A 22,484-nucleotide genomic window follows, 5' to 3' on the forward strand; every position below is an offset into this window, starting at 1 on the left:
GAATTTGGTTCAAAAATCCACGCCAAATTTACAAGATAGATACACTCATCTCAAAGTTGAGGCCTGTCCGTCTACACGAGCTCGACCTTTGTGGCGCATTTTGATAAAATACGGCGTTGTTCCATTCCAGCTGCAGATATCCATCCAAAATATAGTAAATACGCACCGTGTTACTCAGAGGGGCCATGGTTCAGATCTTCGAGTCGATAAGAAAATTGGACATGTTCCAGTGGACGTGTGGGAGAAATGTTGCGTACCTAATCATTTTAAAGCGGCGATTAAACGTCTTTGGCTTCACCATCGACGATAGCTCCCTGCTCGAAACCCACAGCGGTGTTGTCTTTGGGCAGCGCAAGATTTGATCCACATGGCAGAGCCATATTTCATCTACCCTATGACAGCTATGAGCTCATATCCAACACTTCAGCCACACTGTGTGACTCAATGACTCCAAATGCTCGCAGCACATACAAAAACCTCCCATCGGCTCCCGTCACCCTTTCGCCTACCTCATCTATTTAAGGCATGTATACATCGAGGTGAGCTGATGTCTTTGAAAAACGTATGGTGAGTTGCAATGGCATATATGTAGTGATGCGTTATCCCGTCACCACATTCATCTTACTCCTACTAGCCATCGATCACGTCCTCCTACCAGAGCATGCACAAGACTTATACATTTAAATCATCTACCTCCTCATAGTCCAAATCAACACACTCTCCCCGGAATCTTCCCCACTCACTTCCCCTCCCGACTCTTTCGTCAATGACCTGGAAGACCACCACACGCACCTCCCCCAGAGTTCTCTACAGACTCGCCAGCACGACGCGCCATCCGTTTGATTACTTTCTCGACGGATTTAAACGTGAGCATGGGGATGCTTGAACGCTTGTGAGCCGGATACGGGGAGGGTTGTGGAGATGGATAGCGTTTGTTGACGTGCAGAGAGAATCATGTCCCTTCCGGATGTTGTAGCTGGGCTTTTCTCCTTCGGTTAATCTGGTACGTCTGCCTTAATGTCCCTACTATTTATACCCCCGCATCTTTTTTCGACCCCTTCACCAATGCCCTACAACCTCCGCCTCATTGTAGTTATCAAGGCTCATTGTGACGCCTACACAGTTCCCTACCAAGCCTCCGCTCGACTCCACATTCCCAACACTTCCATTCCGCTCGACTCCTTGCTGCCTAGGACTCCCCCTTCATCCGCTGCGGCCTCAACATTAGGTATATACGGCCTTACCATTAGATATGTGCTGTGGGTTGTCAGATATACCGTCTACCAGTTGTATGCAGTCCGTTTCTTCTTTGTTATCTCCGTCTTTGTGTTTCGGGTTGATTTATATATCATGCAGGGCCGTTGAACGAAAAACAAAATACCAACATGAACGCGAATACAAATACGAGAAGGTAAAGCAGCACACCACGTATGGAGTGAGACTCCCTAGCTAACACCAATCCATTGTATGCGGTGTAGGAATCTCCCACGAGGCAGACGAATACGAAATATGGGCGCAGTCAGTGCAGATTATGCACATGTCGTTGAACTCTCGTCGAAACGTGGAAAAGGAAAGGGAGGGTTGGATGACGGGTTTGACAAAGGCCGTTTCAATTGGCGCGCTTGTGGGAGGTTGATCATGAATGAGTGATTATGGACTATGGACACCGTGTCAATGGAAACTCAAACGGATTACTTGTGAGTCGACTAGATGTCTGTAAGCTTCACCACGGCCCTTGAACGATTGCGTCTACAGAACCTGTTACGCTCGCCTGCTTCTCGTCAAGGTGGTCATATATGCGCACATATAAACTCAGCCCGTACACTCAGAGACAGGAACACTGTTCTGATTGCGGAGATCAAAGAGACTTTTATGGACACCTTTGATTGTGGGATGGAAAATGAAAGAGACAATCGGGAGGTTTGTTACGTTTGTTACAGCTTTATGTAAGAAATTTTCAACTTCGCATGAATTGTAGATAAAGAGACGTTTGTTTTATAAAATTCATAAATTTGATCACACAGTCAATTGCAATCCCCGACTCTCAATGCTCTGCACAATCACCCCATACTCGGGGAACCGGAGGCTTACTCCACTGTGGCATGGAGGCAGACACTGGACTCTCAATATGTCCCACGTACACCTCACCCTCGCCCTCGCCCTCACCATGGATCTGGAGCTGGTTCAATCACCATCATTATCTGTCTATAGCTACTATCGATACCTCGACACCGCCACTATTCTAGCGACACATCGACGCTAGCACCGTAGCAAGTCTTTCCAGTCTACCAATACCTCCACAAAACCCGAGGAACTTGGACGTATATTTGCTGAATAGGCAGAAATCTTGTGGTCAAACACGATCCGTTCGTTCTTGGCTGAGTGTAAGTCGTTTGTATCTTCCTTTGTAGAGACATTTAATTGATTGTATTGGGATGAATCATTTTTATCGCCTTTCTTTTACAGTGTCTACGTACGAACCTCATTGAGAGATAGCAGACGATGCTGAGCCCACTTGCACCCCCTGCTCCGCGGCCTCAAAACCAGAAACATGGAAAACAAGATCGATAGTTACACCACATATTGAACGGCGACATCGCACCACAATCTAACATGATTGGCAAAGCTACCGCGACAATATCCTCATCCATTATCTGCTCTTCTCATAGAGGTCAAGCTTCAAGATGCACTCAACGAAAATCAAAGAGGATGGAGAGAAAGAGAATACCTCTACAGCGTGCGATACAAAACGTGAGTACTCTGAAATTATTTTTGAGTGACCTTTTTGCTGTCCTGTGTGTCTGATCGGATATCGCTATGTCCAGACGCTGTGTTATCTTAATGAGAGGTGGTTGAATCTGACTAATAACTCTTGATCTGTCAAGGTTTAATACTATGCTGAGCTCGATAATAAGAAGTAGAAGGTTTTATCTTCCTGTTATTGGTATTCACTCGATGCAACATGGAAATATGCACAGTTAGTTTGGGATTGTAATACCTATAATCATTCGTCTTATTGAAATTCATTCTGAGTTAAATGGCGCACAAAATCAGCCTTGGAATCTGAGTGACGTTACAATTTCAAGATGCCGATACACATATTATTATCACCTTTGGATGAACACATGCGCTAAAATGAGGCATGGAGACATATCATACTCACGGTTCTCAGAGGATGTCCGTTGTACAGGGGTACCGTATCGGACATCAACCACAGGGTCAGATTACAAGTAATTTCATTGAAATACGACGCAATGGATGGCCACCAACGAACAAATCACCCTCTATATCTATGCAACACCCGCATGCGTAGAAGAAAAATGGCCTACGTATGCGGTGTGCATGAGATCACAGATGAGATACTATGCGCACACGTTAGTGAAGTTACATTGAAACTGAACAACAGGCGCCCGAGCTGATTAGGCTGGATATCAATGACATGGGTGATAGAAAACACTGCCCATATCATATCACACGAAGAGGATAGACGGAGAGGCCTCCGGAATAAGACTGTGCATACACAGACACGTATCTGAAGGGACTGAGCAATCTCGGCACGCATTGCTTTGACTTTGTCCCAGTAGCTGTCTTTTGAGCTCTGAACATCCAGAGGTCACGGACAGTCGGAGTCAAGAAGAGGCGGAAATCGAGGAGTATTCATTAGCATTGGGATAATATATTACATTATGAGTTACCCAACCGAGGGTTTAAAGATGGTACTCTCAAAACTACATCGTACCCTGATGCTCAACCTGAGGCATATTCTGCGTGGAGGGATACGGAGGGGATACGAATCAAAGAATGAAATTCACATGGCTTATGCACACGCACACATACAATTCCTCCATCCGCCCTCTCGCTCTGCATCTCAACGGGCTCAGAACACATAAATCCTCACACAAATATACAAACCTCACAGCCCAACTATGCACGTTTATGCACTGATATAAGTATTCGTGAGTCTCTAACGCTTAGTATCACCCTCTTTTGCTTGATGCTGTTTCCGACGGATAATGCGGCGGGTTCGATTCCAATATATCCCATCACGGGAAACATATAACCGGTAGGCACAAGCGGTACTGCACCACATGAAGAGGACTGGGAACTTAAAGCAGGATATGAGGGTTCGATATTGAGCCTTAAAAGATTCACTAAGTCAGAGTGCGCACTGCAATGCTTTTTTCCCACACTCAATCCAGCTTGCCGACAGTGCCGTGACCAAATCGATACAAATTGAAAAGATGCTACGATAAGATAAATATTTTCTCTCTGATGATCATTCTATCCGACGGTGGTCCCCCGCTCCCCAACCGCTTTGTTCTATGCCCTACGAATTACAGGAATCACTGGTACTGTCAGGATAAAAGGTGCGCGAGTCAGTTCATTATTTGTAGACCTGTGATAGGAGCGCTTACTTTTCTGTTTGTTGTTTTGTGTCGGGTCTCATGCCTTGATACACCGGCTTTCCAGTGACTCGGTCTATGCGTACTTTACGTACGAAGGCCCTGTGTACAACCCGGGGACCCCTTTTGGGTGCCACTCTGCCATCATACGAAAACATGTCAAATCCATCCTTGGTGCGTGAATTTCAAACATACTCACCTTCTATTTCCTTGTTCTTGTTGAGGCTCGGATCTGCAACATTTGGCATCAGTCCCACAAATTTCGAGAGATGAAAAATCGGATATACCTTCGAGCATTACGTGATCCAGAGGCCCCTTTGGAAGTCTGCTCTACGGGAATAATCCCGGAGCCTTCCACGCCTTGGAATTGCCCTTGCTCGGACATTGATATTTGATTTATCATCTCTCCAGATGGAGGGATGCGCCAGGTTGGATTGGATTGTAGATTGGGAGCGCACTCTATGTGGTGTGATGCTGGGTTATGTTGGGTCTCTATGAGACTGTACGGGGTATACGTGTGATGAGACATGCCCCTTGGCTGTCTTGATGGGCCAACAGAAAGGCATCGCGGGAAAGGGGTCATCAATACAGGATTTCGACTAAGTTGGGTCTTGTGTTCCGGTTCAAAAGTGTTAACCGGCCTCTGAAACTCATTCCTGGACATGGAGCTGAAATGTAATCCTGATGACTCTCCGTATGCACGGTGTGCAAAATCTGAGTATACAGCATGGGGAGCCTCATTAGTTGAGCTGCTCATAGTCATAGCAGCCGGTGTGCGATAGGAAGCTGTGTTCAAAACGCCCTCCGTAGGATTGACCAGATATTCATTTAGAGAGGAAAAGTCAGAGTCCCATATTTGCGCTAAATCCTGGGACGTGTACGGGACCGCAGATGGTACACCTGGTGCCGCGGAATGGTAAACAACATCCAACGCGGCATTATCGAGACTCAGTAGTCCTTCCTGCAAATTGTCGTTACCGCCATGGGTTTGGGGAATTGAGTTAAACACCTGAATATCTTGTTCTGCAGAATTTTGTGAACACAGGCTGTGAGGAAAGGGATAGAAATCCGTACCAGGCATGTAATATTCTTGGAAAACTGAGGGGAGTAACAGTTCATTGATTCCTCCTTCGAAACCGTGGAATGCGTCTAGATGTTCACGGCAGCTATCTATTCATCCGTTAGCCCAATGCACTTGTACTGACCATAACGGTCTCACCAGTGGTACTGGTTCCTTCAGATTCGCTCTGACTGAGCAAAATATTTGAAAAATTGAAGATGTTGGACTGGGACATTGAGAAAACAGTGAGGGGCTCTGAAGCGAAGATTAGGGATGGGTCAAGGTGATAAGAAACTGGGAGAGAACAATGGATGGTCAGATCTTTATAACATGAGAAAAAAACCCTGAACACGCCTTCTTCGAGTCATCCCTCAGCGCTGGATTTTGGCTGTGGGAAAGCGTGCTAACGCCACCTTTTGGTGTTTGATCACCACGCTTCCTAGTACTCTCTTCCATTGCGCTGGATGGGACGAGAAATGGACTCCAGACATTAACCTCAAGGTGAAGAAATTAACAATCCTCTGCGATTATCCCTCGTTTGAACAGCATTTTCTACCTCTAGGCTAAGTTGTGCAGGCATCAAGTACTGGGCACGCGGCAGCCGCGATGTGTACTACACCGGGTAGATCACAACGGATAAACAACACACAATATGCATAATAGTAGTACTTTTTCCCACCAGACCGACACCCTTAGTACGGTCAGTCGCCTGTTTGTACCTATCCGCACCGCTCACACGGTAACACAATACTTGACTTGGCATGTTTTGCTAGGTGGTTTTGCCTAATGCATCTTAAGAGTCACAGTAATGCACTCAATCAAAATCACACTTAAAGACTTTATTTCTAATATTGCGCTTCTTTACAATTGCAGGAACACGATATTAGGGAATAAGATGAAGGTCGGAAACGCTAAGCCAGTGTACAAACATCTACTGGAGAAGGACACAACGCACAATATGTCTGTGAGCGTCTTTTCTGTCTGGTATTTAAAAACCCCACGTAAACGACAGGTTCATGACTTGCCGTTCGCCGTTTGACGTTCAACGGTTTGGCAAACCAGACCAGGACTTTGCTAGCCACAACAAAATTACCTTCACGTGATAGACGCGCGTCATGCAACGGCGGGTCCACGTCCCCTTGCCCTTTTCATCTTACATCCAACATCTATCCGTTCAAACTTCTACGCCCTTGACACATCCTTAGACACAAGTTTAACTACATTTCGTTCTGCTTTGATGTCTGTTGAGAAGTATGCAGACTCTGCACGAGAGACTCTCCCTGGAGGTAAGAAATCCCATGCTCAGCAAAGTGCGGATTTCCATATTGATTACCTTTAGAGACGACGCCAGCCTGGTCTCAGGAGTCTCGCCACAATTTTTACACATTCAAGAGACACACAAAGAAATTTCTATGCACCTTAAAGTCGACTGTATTAGCATTTCAGGCGAAGATGGAGCAGTCGATTACTTTAATCTCACACTCATTGAAGCTTGCCGATTATGCCATGACCAAACTCATACAAATTGATAAGATGCAATGATAAGATAAATAAAATATTGGACTACTTCTGCCATCCAACGTTAGTCCCCCGCTCCCCAACCGCTTTGTACTATGGCCTACGAACTACAGGTGTCAAGGATTAGGGGGGAAAGAAGGTGCAAGAATTAGCTGTCTGTCTGTATATCTACTATTGAAGTGCTTACTGTGCTATTTGCTTCGGCTAGTCCAAGTCGGGCCTCATTCCTTTATACACCATGTTCCATTCTTGTTTATACGCACTATGTGTTCCGCCTGTTCCCTACCCGATTGGCGCCCCTGTTGTACGATTGGGGCACTCCTTTCCGTCTCAAGCTGACATGAAGTACAAAAATGTCAAATCAAAACACTCGGTATGTGATTTTTCAAACACTTGCCCCTTCCATTTCCTTGTGTGTCTCGAGGCTCGGATCTGCAACCTTTGCATCAGTCCCCTCTATTACGAGAGACGGAGAATCAAATATACCTTTGAGTATCATCTAGTGATCCGGCACTCCTCGTCAATGTTGGCTCAACATGTGGGAATGCGGAGGCTGAGTCTTCGTGTTCTTGGTTCTCAGACAAAGTATTGCGATTATCTGTCTCTCCAAAAGGAGGATTGAGCAAGGTGAAATTGAAATAAACACTGTACGCACCTCGTATGAATACTAAACCCTCATTGCTGTGGTGTGGTACTGCGTTGGTCTGGGTCCAGATGACCCTGTACGGGGTGTTTCTGCTATGAGGCAGGTCCGTTTTCTGTCTTGACGGGGCCTAGAAATAGGCAGGGCATCCAATGGGGTTCCAAATGTCGCCCGCACGGGGCCCTTTTATCTCCTTGCTCGTTTTGCGGCACCAACCTACAACCATTCGCGTCAGTCCCAAAATTTTTGAGAGATAGGAAATCAAAACATACCTTCGAGCATCTCCTGACGAGTCAGTTATCCATTCGGATATCTGCTCAATGGGTGTGAACCCGGGGCTTTCTTGCTGGTGATGTTCTATATGCTTGAATGTAGCGCTTTGCTTACTTGTCTCTCCAGATGGAGGACTCGGCAAGTTGTATTGTCGTGCAGTATTTAAACATATCAGGGATTACCGCCGACGGGATATCCTCTAAATCACCCTCTACTCCACTCAGAGGGTAGCGGTTAACTATTACATCGATCATGCATATTTTAGAACAAAATTCATACAGTAACAAATCAAGATCTCACCTATGGTACCCGTTTCATCCCATTCATTCCGACCAAGGGTAATTAAATGAACTCATTAATATGCAGATGTTAAATGACGCACCTAGCGGCATGTTTCATTCTTTGTGCCGGAACGCTGCAGTGTTTGTTGATTCTCACAGTCACAATGTACACACAATTTAGCAAACAATTTTGTAAAACTCATCGCAACGCCTGGTACTTGGTGGAGAGTGTTAAAATCGACGACAGGAGGAGAGAGTCGATAAAGTTGGGACAAAAAAGACAAGAACTTCGCACCGATTTACTGAAGATAATTGGGTACTATGGTCAAGATCTTCAAATCTACAAGAGCCACGATGAATCCTCCGAGTGGATGCATACTGAACAGATGAAAGCGCTCCATCAGAGTCGCGCTCGGTGCTGTGGCTAAAGTTGGACAGGGGTGTGGGAGAAATGGGGCTGACGTGATCAAGTTTCGAGCGGAGATTAAACGTCTTCGGCTCACACGACAAACACAACGGTGTTGGCTTTGGGCGACGCGAAATTTAATCCACCAGGGCCTTCTTCACCTACGTTAGACAGCTATGATCTTACATCCAAAGGTTCTTCCACACACTCCACACCGACTCCACATCCGCGTAGCACACAGGCGTAAACCACCCGCCGGCCGGATACTTTCACGGCACCTCGTCCTGCATTAAAGGTTAAAGAAGGTTGCTGATACGTTTGAAAACCTATATTACGTCGCAACGACACCCCTTCTGTTCCACTCTAATTAGCAGTCGATCCCACCCTCAAGCATGGGACCTGCACATATTCGATTTTCATGCATTTTTTACTACGTCACGAACACTCGCATCCTCTCCATCTCCTTCCCTTTTTAGATGGGACCACCGTAAGTTCCTCTCTCCTCGTTCTCGTCACAAGGCTCAACTGCAAAATACCGGGTGTATCCCATCACTTCCTCGACGGTTTTGAGCGTGAGAATCGGGATGTTTACCAACGGAGGTCGATGTTGGGCTTTCAGTTTCTCTTTCCATTTCTCTGGTACGTCTCCCCTTCTGTTCTTTGCTGTACATCTTCCTCTATTCTCCATGATATGTATTCCCCTGCCTCTTTCCTTGACTCCCTCACTGATTCTCTAAGCTTCCCTCCTCATTGTAGTTGTCAAGGCTCAATTTGATTTTCGCACAAGCTCCCGCCCGACTCCTCGCTCCCCAGCACATCCCCCTCCTCTTATCCTGTAGCTTACAACCCACGACTTCCGTTCATAAGGGTGATTTACGGTTTGTGAGCGGGACCCTCGCGGGGTCAGGAAGAGTGATAGAGTTGTCAAACGTGTGGAGGCGACCGTGCCGCTTCCGGAGGTCGATGCGAAGGTCTTCTCATCACTGGGTTTTGTGGTCCGTATCTCCACCATTGTCTATGTTTTGGGTGCTCACTGCTTATGTCTCGATTCTTTCGTTTACTACCCATACTTTTGCTTCATTAGAGTTTCCAACGCTGAACTCTCCGTTCATACAATCCCCCCAAGCTCCCGCTTGACTCAACGCTCCTCAACACACGCTCCCCCTCGTCTTCTACGGCCTACCCTTCATATATGCATTGCCCACTGCACCGTACACCCTGTTTTGGCAGTGCGTACCCTGCTTGTTTGTTATACCCGTATTTCTCTTTCTTTTTGACTTATTTACCATACAGGGCGGATAAACGAAAACAAAAGAAGATTGTGAAAATGAAGACAAACAACAAACACGAATAGGCAACGGCGCTCACCACAGAGAAAATAAGACACTGCGGCCTCACCTTCACGTATGTTTGGTCCTCTGTGCGTTACATCCCATCCTTGACCAGTAATCGGCACCCAGATACTTTGGTTCGCCCATCTTTGGTTCTCTTTTGTGACTAATTTACCATACAGGGCTGTTAAACGAAAACAAAAGAACATTGTGAATGCGAACACAAACAACAAACGCAACCAGGCAAAGGCGCCCACCGCGTGGGGAATGAGGCTCCCTAGTTTAACAACGATTGATTGTATGCGGCGTTGGCATCAACCTGTTACACTCGGCATTATCTCGTCGTAACCGCGGTGTATGCGCATACGGGGAGTTGGGTTTAGTGTGTTCATGTCCCCCTGTTTATGCCCCCCTCTCTCAGGGATCGGGATACTGATATTCCTCTGCATAATATCTGTGAAGCACAGAGTGCAGTATTGTTTGGGATGAGACCGTACTAAAATGAAATAATGGGGTGGTTTGTTACGTTCTCCGTAGAATAACGTCTTTACTTGAATCATACGCAAAGAGACCTTTGCTTTATACAATATATATACTCGGACACCGCGTCAATGTCAATACCTAATTATCAATGTTCCACATTATCACTCCAGACAAGGGGACTCGGACACTGATGCCACTGTGGCATGGACGTAAACACCGTACTCTCAACTTTGTGTCTCACACCCCATACACCCCTCCCTCAATCTCAACATATCAATCGTTCGACGATCATCCATTATCTGTCTATAGCTACACCCGATCCCCCGTGGCCAATGATCCCACGATCAGAGCAGGAACACCGAATTTCTAGCTCCTCAACGTGAACCCTTTGAGGACGCACAATTTGGCTTCACCCTTCGTAACACTTCGTAACTGTCGTGCAGTACGAATATGTGAGTGAATTCCCGAGTATCATTTCGTTGTTTTGAATGTGCGCTAACCACTGCTGTTACTATTACTAACCAGTTCTTGCGCTGTTCATTCTCCAGGTACATCAATGATATGGTACTCCCCCTTCGACACATCGTCTTCGAAAAGACGAACTTGGGAGTACCATCACTAGCCTGTCGCCCTAAGCAACAACAAAGCGATTCATATCGCCTAACACTCCCAGCTAGGAATACGAGTCGGACACAGGCCAACAGAATAAGAGGAATAGGGGAGAAGTGATCAGAAAGATTGGAGCGGGTAGACGTGTGATATCGCGGGTAAGCGACTTTGGTTGACTGTGGCTTTGACCTGCTGTGCTGCAATTCAATCCGCGTGCTTGTAATTCAATCTTGAACGTTAAGGCCTAAGGTGCACACAGATGGTTTTGGATCATAGTCGTAATTTTATATCTTAATCTTAATGAGTTACCCACAAAATCACATTTGATCGCTGAGAAACGATACAATTTCACTATGCAAATACACTTATTATTATCATTAATCAACCATAAAGAACAGCCACACCACCCACATGTGTAGACTAAACACCCTAAACAAGGGTGTGCGTATAGGGTGTATACGAAACCACACCTGCTTTGACGAGACCCGGACAGCGTGAGTGATAGGAAATGTAAAACAATATTAAGTATCGTGCAACACATCACCCAGAGAGGTTGGACGATGAGGCACCTACACACGCAATGGACACAGACGTAAATACGCTCTGAGCGATGGATGATTCTGCACACGGGAATACACTCTTGCACAAAGTCACAAGTGCCGCGTCGCGTCGACATGCCCGCTAGGATCGAGGGATAGACCTCCCCCCATGAATGCATATGTGGGTTTGCGAGTCAAAATCAGACCGTGGAATATATGGGAAGGAACAGGTGAGAGTGTAGTGGCGCAGCAAGACGGTATGAGGTACGCACATGCACCGTGCGATTGCAGTACAATACTGGGATGTTTCAGATGTTAAGCAGAGAAAGAAGGAGTTGACAGAGAGAGTAGAGCGGAAGAGGCAGAGAAACATGGTAGTCATATGCAATTAACGAGCTGCACAGAGTCGAGTGGAATCGGGATAAGATGTGAAATTAAGACTCACTCAAACGACGGTTCAACAACACCTTCGCCAAGCGACGCTGTACATGATGCTCAGTTTGTCCGATACCGACCATACAATACCACAGTGGAAAATGGTGCGATGATTTATCAATGTGGGGGTGGAATGGTTAGGATGTGAGCATGAAGGCGGTGGTAGATTCTATGCAGAGGAAACAGTGAGGATATGAATCACAGAAGAAGACTCACTCGGCTTACACACACGCGCGCACATCCAACACATCCACCCACACCGTCGTTACGCTTCTCATAGTACCCAATGCATCTACATCAAACACCCAAATTTGCCGCGACCCTATACGTACCCGATCACACGCCAACAAAGCACGTATGTGTGCAGATGACACCCTCTTGATCTCGCTCTTGTTCCATACGGGAGTCCGATTTGTAAAGGACAATAGTGACGCGGGTTCGACGTCGATACGTGGCTTCTCAAGCAACATACCACCAGTACACAGAAGCGAGGATGCACCAGACGAAAAGGACGTGGACTGGAACGTCAAATTGACGGGTATGAGTGGTGGTTTCGATGTTGCGCATCAGAAGGTTCATTGAGCCAGAGTGTGAGTGCGAGTGGTGGGGTATCGGGGTGGGCGTAGATGGCAAGGTTAAGGGTCGGAACCGAGATGAGGAGAGACCGTGTCGATAGCAAAGCGTGTTGATCCGTACTGCCTGTTACGGTGTTTAGCCGTGTTGTTACGAGTCTTTACGTAAGTAAAGATGAGTTCTTTTATCCCCACAACCCAGCGAGCAAAAATGTCCTCGCCAATTGTCCCCATCAAAATATTATTGATGCGATCAATGTCGTTACCGCTATCGGTATTTTCCTTAAGCGGTCACCGGACCCCCTAAGCAACCCCTTTCCAATTCATTCTACAACTTCTTTTTACCATTGGTTACTTTAAAGGTTGTTTTTGATTTGTTTTGATCGCAATGTGAATGTGCGTTTCCATAAAATTAATTATACCCAACAACAATAGTCCTACTCAATTCACTTTTTTGTGTTGTTGTTTAATTTTTAAAACCATGTGGAACCGTCTAGCCAACGTGCTTATATATTGTACTAATACTTAGAGATGGAACAAATGCACTCTTTGAACTATGGGTCTGAAAGGTTGGAAATAGAACTGTGCAGGCACACACGTTCCTTGATATCGGTAGCTTCATCAATCAGAGTTCAAATAGAAATAATTACGTGTTCTTGGGTTCTGGGCGTTCTGTACTATTTGAATTTGATTTTCTGATTCATGATCATTTCTCACGCATACCAATTTGTTCTTCCCCTACGTCGGGCGTCTATCGGCTTACGGTTAATATATTTATTGACGTAGTATAGACAATGCACTTTTCTCCGCACTGTTTTACCCATGGCTTCCGCGTTATCCCCCCGTTTCCAACAGTATGTTCACTGTTTTATCTCATTTGGTTATTACTTATTTTTTAGAGTCTTTCCGCCTCCCATGGACGATGTGTACATGGATCAGATGGATCTGAAAACCCTCTACCGTTTCTCTTGGACTTGCAAGGAGCTAAACGACCGTGTTTTGGGCTATATGCGCCGCGCCTTCTGTCCCAAAAATTTATTTGCTCCTATCTTCAAACCCAATGAACATTTGCTGTTTCGTCTTCTCCAGTTCAAGACTGGCCTGGTTATTTCAGGTTCCACCGTTTTGCATTTTACTTGTTTTAGTGGTCCAACGCAAAGCGTGGCATGACAAGACTTTACATCTTACAATTATATAAAATATTTTTTAATCTAGATTTATATAACATAGTTAATATATATTAATATGTTCTGAATGCACAGCCAGATACTGGGCAAGGTTATGATTAATTACTATGACTTAGGTCTACTACAAGCTTAGTTGTGTCAGACACAAAAAATAGCTGCACAGGTTATAAGGCCTAATTGTAAGGAAGAACTTGTCTATTATAATTTTCATACCTGCTAAATATTGAAGAATTCCAGATCTGCTGGGAGAATCCCGTATGGAAAACTGATGGAAGAATGCTCATGTGTATGGCTGCCCAAGTGGGGACATATTTCCCATAAATATAATTTTCTTATTTTTGAAAAGTGCATCAAGAGTTAAACAATATTGTGTGCAAAAACATTTGTTTGGTGCGCATATTTCTTTTTGGTATAGTTTGATGTTGCTGTGAACACAATTGGCTGTGTGGAAACATATTTCAAGCATAATTTGCAAGTGTTAGTGCATTATTTCTTCCCCAAAATACATTCAATGCATGGAAAACATTATTCAAAATGACCATCTCTTGACCAAAGTGGCCAGTGCTCAATGCAAATTGAGTGTAGTGACCGTGGGAATATCCTGCGTACAGTGTGCGCAGGATATTCCCACGACCTGCTTATTAATTCACGGCCAGTACAAACACCACAGCAAGTAAAATATAATAAGATCATCTAAACTAGGACTGAAAATAATTATTATTGCCAAAAATACTTGTATTTTACCTAAAGTATATGCAATGCATCTCAGTAATATATCAGGAATTACCAGAGAAGTTCAAGTTGCTCAATGCAAAGTGCGGCAACCGTGAGAATAACTTGCATACACTATATGCAAGTTATTCCCACAGTCTGCTTATTAATTCATGGCCAGTATGAACAGCACAACAAGTTTAATATGACAAGTTATTTGAAGTGGCATTAAAGATAATAGCTAGATACATAATGTTTATTATTCTTTATTCTATGCCACCACAGTCTGCTAGTCATTCATGCTAATTTTTTTTGATAACAATAAAGCATTCTATTTACCTCTACTTGCCGTTAGAGGTGTATAAAGCATGCAAAACAGTTGGTATGTAATTGATTGTGACTAATTAATGGCCTTAAATCAGTTGAATGAGGTCATTATTATAAAATTTTTGGTTATGAGCGATGATTATCTGCGTCAAAATGTTTAACTTGCAATTAAAAAGTCATAATGTAATAGTATCTAATTTTGTTTTCTACCATATGGCAGCTAACCTATCTACCTAGCTAATATCTAGTATTTTAATTTCCATATCCCCTTGGTAGGAACAAAAACTAACAGAAATTCTATGATAGTAACCGATTATTAAGTCAAGCATACCGGTTAAGTAAAAAACCGGTATTAATCACGCAATTTTGATGGCATCAATGATTTACTGATGGGGACAATTGGCAAGGACATATTTTTGTACAGTGGGTTGTGGGGATAAAAGAACTTGCTTTACTTACATAAAGTTTCATAATCAATCGTGCTAATATATGGATTCCGGGTGACATGGACATGTATGTCGAGCACAGATAAACATCCTCTTCATCGACATTACAATACCACTGGAGTGGTCGTTAACCTATGGTGCCAAGGTTCTTTTGTCCAACTGATTACGACTTGTCAATCGGTGGTAGAGTGCATTTTGGGGTATCATAGCAGTATGTCCCCAATGTCATGTGTCAAAACAATGTTAACTTCAATTTTGTTCTACTGCAGCCGGCGTCATGAATTTTGTTACCTTTGAGAAGGTGTACAGCTTGTATCCAAATGCTACCTTTGGACATCAAGTCTCTCTGTTGCAACCTTCTGCCGACCTCAAGCGCGCGCAAAAATTTCTTGCAAAATATCATTCCCGTGGCTTGAAATTTGATCTTTCCATTCCATCGCAAACTTTGAAAATGGACCGCCATATCCAAAGCAGAATACAGTCTATCAGGGACAATGTAAATGTTGGGTATAGTTCATCTCGTGGTCATGTTCTCGTTGTGCTGGATTACGATCCTTATCCAGAGTTGTTCTCTCCTGGGATTAGACGGGTTGGCGATAGGCATTGTTGGGTTTATTCTTTGCCTCTTTTACCCAAAGCAAATCAGACTTTCTTTGTTGAAGCCAATTCATGGGCATTGTTGCTCAATGAATTTGATTGTTTGCATTTTGGTGTCCGTCGCATCAACAGTATCGCATTAGATTTTCACTACACAGCGGCAGATGTTTACCAATTACACAAGTGTGTCAAAAAAGCTATCAAATCCTGGGAAAGGGGTATAAGGTGTGTGCTCTTTAGTTTTAGTATTTGTCAATTTAATTCCTGTAATGTAGGCAAAAAGATGACCGTGTACATGCAACTGTTTTGTATTTGCTATCCAGAAAGGCAGATATTTTTTGGTTGCATCGCCCTCAACCACAAAGCCTCTTGTGGAATGGATATTTGTAATTTCTTCCATCCTTAGTCAAATTTTTGTTCGAAATAAACTTGTGTTCTCATCCTCATTCTTTTTGTCTTAATTTGTAAGTTTGACTTGCGGATGAGCGTGGGAATATCCTGCGTACAGTGTACGCAGAATATTCCCACGGTCAACCTCTCCCAATATTCAGCCGAGTGTGGGAATATTCTGCGTACACTGTACGCAGAATTCTCCCACGGACTTCCTCGCCGATATTCAGCTGAGTGTGGGAATATTCTGCGTACAGTGTACGCAGGATTCTCCCATGGGGTGCCAACTAACACCTTCAGATAATTTCTGTCATGAAAACGACTTGACAAATTATTCCTTGTTATTTACAATGTTCACACAAATGGATTGATTGTTCGTTCAGCACATTTATGATATCCTTGTCTTTCTATGTACATATGTATTAATCTTGGGACATAGTATTGCTATTGTGGACTGTGTCCTCATTTAAGCGCATACGTGCCATCCTCTGTTGCGTGTCTTCAATGTCAATCTGACCTTTGTACAGCTGCCTCTTTGTCCTACACAAAACAGCAACCTGTCTTTTCGCTGGAGTATAGCGCGACCGCATTCTGAGAATATCAGCTTTCTGTTGGAAGTTATAAATGGCTATGAGACTGTTTAATGTAACATTGCTTACCTCTCTTGCCTCCTGGTCCAAGGCAAGTATTCCGCGAAGAGCGACAACAAATTTGTACTTGTTTCCTTGGGCAGGAAATGCAACAAAGGCAACACTGATCTCGACAATGTTTCCAATTTGTATGGAGGCAGGATTATAAGAATAATATCTGTTGCAACATGATATTAGTTTGGTTGTGATGTGTTGTTGGTATTTTCTAAACATACCTGGCTGTTCCGTCAGGAAGTATCTCCCGACGAAGAAACTGTACCTTGTTATCGATTGCGTGGATGAAACTATCCCCTACCATGGACGCCAACACGTTATCAGGGTTGACCAGGGGATGAAAACCTATGTTGTCAGATTAGTCTTAATATGCGGATACCTTCGTGAAATATTGGCTATGCGCATGGAAAACATTGAAACCCGTGTCTTTGTGAAGAACTGGGTCATAGCCGCTGACGCTGTCCGCGGGAAAATTGTTTGCAAAACGGAGGAAAACTTCTTCTAGCTTTTCCATCACCTTATTGAACACAATGTCTCCGAGTCCCGTGATAGCAATGGCGGTACGTAAATATGGTTGTTGCTTGACCGTTCTGTCGCGGCTGTAACAGTCCTCATTTGTAATTAATTCACCTCAATGGAGTGGACGTACGAAGCAGGCTTTGCCATTGGTGGTAGCATCTTGTCGCTAACTATGCCTTGGAGTCTGAATATCACTTCGTCCATTGCACCGATATCCACGTCAAAGTTGGACATATTTATATTATATTATATATATATTATATTATTACAAAGCGTGACGCTGAATCGTAAAGACTCGTCATGCCACGCTCCGCGGTGGCCCACTAAAACAAGTTTGCCGTGTTCGGCCACCTACATACCCCACGCGATGCCCCAAACAGAACAGAATACACCTCCTATGTGTATCGACCAAAGACTGTCTCTCCAACTGCTTTTTCCAAACTCTGCTGTTCCAATACAATCTATGAAGTTTTGGATATCACTACGGTATGCCTTATGAAATTTTCCTATGTTACGCTAAACTGATTTTCTCCATCTGGGATTCGCTCCAACAGTCATGGTTCCGCAACTGGTTCTGGCTTCTCCAATACATACGGAGATGTATAGAGACCCTGAGTGGCATGTGTCGAAGAGAGACTTTTGGATTAATCGACTTACAATAAGACGGCCTCGGGAGTGCTTCGGGAGGCCATTCACAAGAAGCTTACTTGGAGCCTATGCAATGATTATAGACATGAATTTCGGTAGATCATGAATCCAGCACGGCTGACCTTGTCGGTGATGATACGTCCATGACCAGTATTCTCCACAGGTCCTGCATCACTCGGAATAAGCCTCTAACCGTTGGTGAGCAAATTGTTGTTTCGATGAGCAGTGTACAGTGTTTTCATACCTAAGGGGACCACGGTTCCTCACCGCTTTCCAGAGCATAGTATCCTGAAGTAAGACGTAGCTATATACAGATATTGATGGACAAGTAAAGGACATCCTCGACGTCATTCTTGACAATGCCAGAGTACTAGAGGGTGAGAGAAGAGAAACAACTTACCTATGGTGGACTAAACTATGTACAGGTGTGTCCGTCTTATATATCAATGTGTGTGTGTGTCTCGCTGTCAATGACTCAGTTTCCGCAGCTTGATTGTGTGCATGGACGTTATGGACTTGTCAGTCCGTCTGTAAATTAGGTGTTGGCTAAAATGAGAAACCAGATATACACACGCACATCTACATCGCCCAGTAAGACGAGTGGAGTTCTTGGTGTGAGGAAACTAGGCGCCGTCATTACACAAGGAGGATCGCTGGTGTGGCAATTCAATTTAAACAATCTATAAGCAATATGGGTCAGGGACTTGACGTAAAGTATCAGACAGAACACACCACAGGCAATGTTATAAATCAAGGGATTTTCCAATTTTGTATAATCTCTGCTAACATTTATCGGATTCTAACCAGGGTGCAGAGTTATCTGACCTGACCACAGTCGATAAGTAACTAACGGTGAAGTCTTTCAATCGGAGATTGAACGATCTCGATTTGTGGCTGTGCCCGTGGGAGACCCGTTTGAACCTTGCACTTTGTGTGCACTTTGTGTGCACTTTGTGCCGACGGGCGATGGAGAATCTTCGACAAGGCTCATTCAAGATCATAGCTCACTACGCTCTACTCCGCTTATTTTTACTACAGTGTTCTATTACATCCTCCCTCGCACCCCTTTCCCCCAACATTCAACTCAATCAAGACAGGCCTAGCAGACGGTTTTTTGTCCGGCAACGCGTGCGTTCAAAAGCCATTGCAACAGACGGAGAACTAAAAGAGTTATAGGCAGGGTAGCGATCGGTCTGAGTAGACCTTGCATGAAGGGAGTGTACATGTCCGAAAGAGTTTAAGGAGATACTTCTGTCACCGGTGCGTTGAGTCTGGTATACGACCGATTTGCTGAGATTCTGTCCTTGCCGCAGATTTACAAGTCGTCGATCTCGATCTGGGTTCTTACCTACCCTATTTTTGACGAGAACTATTTCTACGTGCCCCTCATTACCTCGTTCAAGAACTCCGTGGAGATTGGGCCTTACTTCAGACAGCCACTCGCACGCCCATACATAACGCGCTGTGCACATCCATCCCCACGGTCTGCAAGTCAAAGACGTTCAAATTTCTCATGATGCAAGTTGCGTTGCGTAAACGGTGAGTACCGTATGATTACACTTGACCCTGGCTACAGTGTCTCTGCGTCTCCATCACACCGTTCCCCACCCTCCCCCTTCCTTCCCCTCGTGATTGAGACAATAAATATGGCCTCCACCCATGCACCCGATACATAGCTTGTTTCTGCGCCTGTCGTGCAGCGAGTTTGAGCCACACCTCTCTTTATTATCATCTCAAACATTCCCTCCCGTTCAGTCTAATCATGTGTTCTACCGTTTGCCGGCAAGGTCAATTTCCTCGCATATACGCATTGCCGCATTGTACTAGGGATTCCTCCTGTCGCGTAGATATTCTAAGGTATGCATCATTACTTATCGGTCGACGCTCACTGATGTTGGTACGATATACTAAAGATACTGTCATCAAACAGCGCCGCCGCTCAGGAACAAGTCGAGTCTATGCGCAGTCACCATATCCAGTTGAGCATTCATACGGGCGCACGCCGGAAGCTCGAGGCAACGCTAACGGGAACTCGGTGGCGCTTGTCTGAAAATGGTTTTTCTTTCAAGTACATGTTACGAGTAAGCAACCCTGCGTTATGTTTATTTCATTTACACAATATATCTTCCTAGGCTTTTCATTCGATTTCCCTCCATCCCCATCCGCATAGATTCGCACAGTCACCACTTCAGTTGCAAAGTATAAAGTAGGATAAACAAAGTGCTCGCATCTAAAAGATATCAAGCTAATTACTTACTAATTATCAAATAACTACGCTACACATGGGAGGCTTCATTCATTCATTCATTCATTCATTTATCAATCGGGACATTCTTTTTCGTTATTTTCTTTTTTTTGGATTCTTTCATAGGATTCTGCTACTACAACTACACAGTCATAGTCATAGTCAAAATCAGTCAAAATCATAGTCAAAGTCAAAATTAAAGCTAAAGTTAAAGTCGACACTCGAAATCCATAACTTTACAGTTGGAGAGTAACGACAACAATAACCAGCGCCTCTACGTACGATGCCAATCATGGGTGGGGTAATTGGAATCCCAGGCATTGATTTAGATTCGAAGACATATCTTGGGCCATCTACACTGTACACCGAATCACCGTCACATTAACGTGGCTAACGGTTGGTTTATTGACCTTCCATGTTGCTTCGATGTCCACGTCCAGCCCTCGTTTGCTACAGCGACATACGTCAGTTATACCTTTTAAACGCCTCCGCTCTCCGTTCTACACCGCATTCCCATATACGAGTATACTCGACTCGTTTCAACTATGCTTTCGCGAATAGGGTGAGTATTACGATCTTTGATACTAGATCCTTCACTGCTCTAGACTCTGGTCGAGCCATCCGCGATGCGCAATACCCCTGAATCAACAATGCTCCCCCTGTACTTATATCACATTCCATATGGCTGCATTTTCGGTCTGGACAATGGATCAGGTGGAACAATAAAATGATCATCCGTCCTGAGGTGAACCGGGGACGGTTAATAAGTACTTTTTTGTCACTCAACGAAGCAATCCAATCACACCGCGCGCAAATCGATACAAATAACGACAGATCGATAAGATAAATATACAGAAATACACTGTTTGACGATTCCTATTCCCCTATCCTTGACCCTTTTGCCTTTCAACGCATAACCTGCAACCACTGGCATCAGACCCTCAGACTTCGAGAGATACGAAATCAAATATATACCTTCAAACATTACCTAACGAGTCGCTTATCCCTGCTCGACGGGCGTGAACCCGGAGCATTCAAGTTGTTGCTTGTGGTGTTGTGCTTGAACAAGTATGTTTGATACTCATATCTCTCCATGTGGAGGTAGGACTGTGCTTGCTCTACAGAATCTCATGAGCACAGAATAAACAAAAAAGGTGTACAAATCCATACTAGGAATCTGAAGTCCTATCCTATGATACCCAATCCATCAGCCGCACCTTGACCGGGCGTGACATTTGAAGAACTAGGAATGTTGAGGGACATTGAGTTCTTGAATGTGAAGAGAAAGAGAGAATTTCAACCTTTAATGTGATTGTTAGCAGTGAGCTGCAACTAACATTTTAGGTGAATAATGCTTACTGAAAAACACTCGCATCGCGGTCTCTGTAGTCTCCCAATATTCGAACGTGGCATGGATCCCTTGGTGCATATTCGTGCTGGATTTCGGGATGGATACGGAACATAAGGTGTCGGACTCGCTTGGCCCGTGGATCTGTCTGGGATGACATCAATACGTGGTTCTGTAAATGATAAATTTTGTGAACAAAGGTAGAGGTTGAAAATGTCAAACGATACAAATCGTACCATGACCACCAACGTGAAATCCGTTGCCTATGATGATGAAGCGACGGAGTAGACTCTGAACATGACCACCTCCTTCGAAATCATCCAATCCATTTGGAGGTACACGGTAGCTGTTTATTCCTGTAAACAATTAGTATCAATGTTAGATCAAAGCACATATAGTCCGAATCATGATTACGAGCTCACCAGTGATATCGAATTGATTAGCTCGATTCATACCCTGACTAAGGGCCACCGTTGCATTATAAGAGATGTCAGAGGGCGACATCGAGTACTGAGTACTTGAATGTGAAGAGAAAGCGAGAGGCTCTGATGCGAAGCTGGGTATTGGGAATCTGGGTAACGGGCAAAAGTGAGCAATTGGAGGAGGAGGATGGAGAGTGGGATCTCTTTATAAGATGAGAACAAAGAGCGCAATTAGGGCCGGTGGGGAGAAGCGTCTTTCACCGCTGGCTTTTGTCTGTGGGAATGTGTGATAGCGGTATCTTTATTGTCAAATCGTTAAACTTTTCTTTGAATCCTATTGCGTTGGGCGGGACGAGACAGGATCCCAGATGATAACCTCAAAGTAAACAAATCCAATATCACCTCCAATCATACTACTTTGAACTCCAATTTCCCTATTTCTCCGGG

The 22,484-nt window shown here is 44.4% G+C and overlaps 7 protein-coding genes across 7 annotated transcripts; 4 read left to right on the plus strand and 3 right to left on the minus strand.

Moving 5' to 3' along the window:
• Positions 1 to 1,065: 1,065 nt before the first annotated feature.
• On the plus strand, positions 1,066 to 1,650 carry JR316_0005511 (uncharacterized protein; the record flags this gene model as incomplete). The annotated part of the gene is made up of 2 exons (XM_047891269.1): positions 1,066 to 1,228; positions 1,493 to 1,650. The coding sequence occupies 2 exons, from the start codon at positions 1,066 to 1,068 to the stop codon at positions 1,648 to 1,650; spliced, it is 321 nt and encodes a 106-aa protein (XP_047748618.1).
• Positions 1,651 to 4,327: 2,677 nt separating this feature from the next.
• JR316_0005512 (uncharacterized protein) lies at positions 4,328 to 5,919 on the minus strand (the record flags this gene model as incomplete). Its single annotated transcript, XM_047891270.1, has 7 exons — positions 4,328 to 4,352; positions 4,416 to 4,541; positions 4,603 to 4,635; positions 4,691 to 5,426; positions 5,478 to 5,573; positions 5,623 to 5,757; positions 5,814 to 5,919. The coding sequence occupies 7 exons, from the start codon at positions 5,917 to 5,919 to the stop codon at positions 4,328 to 4,330; spliced, it is 1,257 nt and encodes a 418-aa protein (XP_047748619.1).
• Positions 5,920 to 13,375: 7,456 nt separating this feature from the next.
• Positions 13,376 to 13,783, plus strand: JR316_0005513 (uncharacterized protein; the record flags this gene model as incomplete). The annotated part of the gene is made up of 3 exons (XM_047891271.1): positions 13,376 to 13,407; positions 13,453 to 13,657; positions 13,769 to 13,783. 3 exons carry the CDS (start codon positions 13,376 to 13,378, stop codon positions 13,781 to 13,783), a joined length of 252 nt encoding a protein of 83 aa, XP_047748620.1.
• Positions 13,784 to 15,501: 1,718 nt separating this feature from the next.
• Positions 15,502 to 16,211, plus strand: JR316_0005514 (uncharacterized protein; the record flags this gene model as incomplete). The annotated part of the gene is made up of 2 exons (XM_047891272.1): positions 15,502 to 16,046; positions 16,097 to 16,211. 2 exons carry the CDS (start codon positions 15,502 to 15,504, stop codon positions 16,209 to 16,211), a joined length of 660 nt encoding a protein of 219 aa, XP_047748621.1.
• A 422-nt stretch (positions 16,212 to 16,633) lies between these two features.
• On the minus strand, positions 16,634 to 17,608 carry JR316_0005515 (uncharacterized protein; the record flags this gene model as incomplete). The annotated part of the gene is made up of 5 exons (XM_047891273.1): positions 16,634 to 16,819; positions 16,871 to 17,018; positions 17,077 to 17,114; positions 17,235 to 17,454; positions 17,505 to 17,608. 5 exons carry the CDS (start codon positions 17,606 to 17,608, stop codon positions 16,634 to 16,636), a joined length of 696 nt encoding a protein of 231 aa, XP_047748622.1.
• A 1,930-nt stretch (positions 17,609 to 19,538) lies between these two features.
• Positions 19,539 to 20,232, plus strand: JR316_0005516 (uncharacterized protein; the record flags this gene model as incomplete). The annotated part of the gene is made up of 3 exons (XM_047891274.1): positions 19,539 to 19,561; positions 19,953 to 20,103; positions 20,155 to 20,232. The coding sequence occupies 3 exons, from the start codon at positions 19,539 to 19,541 to the stop codon at positions 20,230 to 20,232; spliced, it is 252 nt and encodes an 83-aa protein (XP_047748623.1).
• Positions 20,233 to 21,251: 1,019 nt separating this feature from the next.
• Positions 21,252 to 22,119, minus strand: JR316_0005517 (uncharacterized protein; the record flags this gene model as incomplete). The annotated part of the gene is made up of 5 exons (XM_047891275.1): positions 21,252 to 21,385; positions 21,485 to 21,510; positions 21,605 to 21,686; positions 21,852 to 21,971; positions 22,038 to 22,119. The coding sequence occupies 5 exons, from the start codon at positions 22,117 to 22,119 to the stop codon at positions 21,252 to 21,254; spliced, it is 444 nt and encodes a 147-aa protein (XP_047748624.1).
• Between the last annotated feature and the right edge of the window lie 365 nt (positions 22,120 to 22,484).

This window comes from Psilocybe cubensis, chromosome 5 (genome assembly GCF_017499595.1).
Source record: "Psilocybe cubensis strain MGC-MH-2018 chromosome 5, whole genome shotgun sequence".
NCBI classification, from domain to species: domain Eukaryota; kingdom Fungi; phylum Basidiomycota; class Agaricomycetes; order Agaricales; family Agrocybaceae; genus Psilocybe; species Psilocybe cubensis.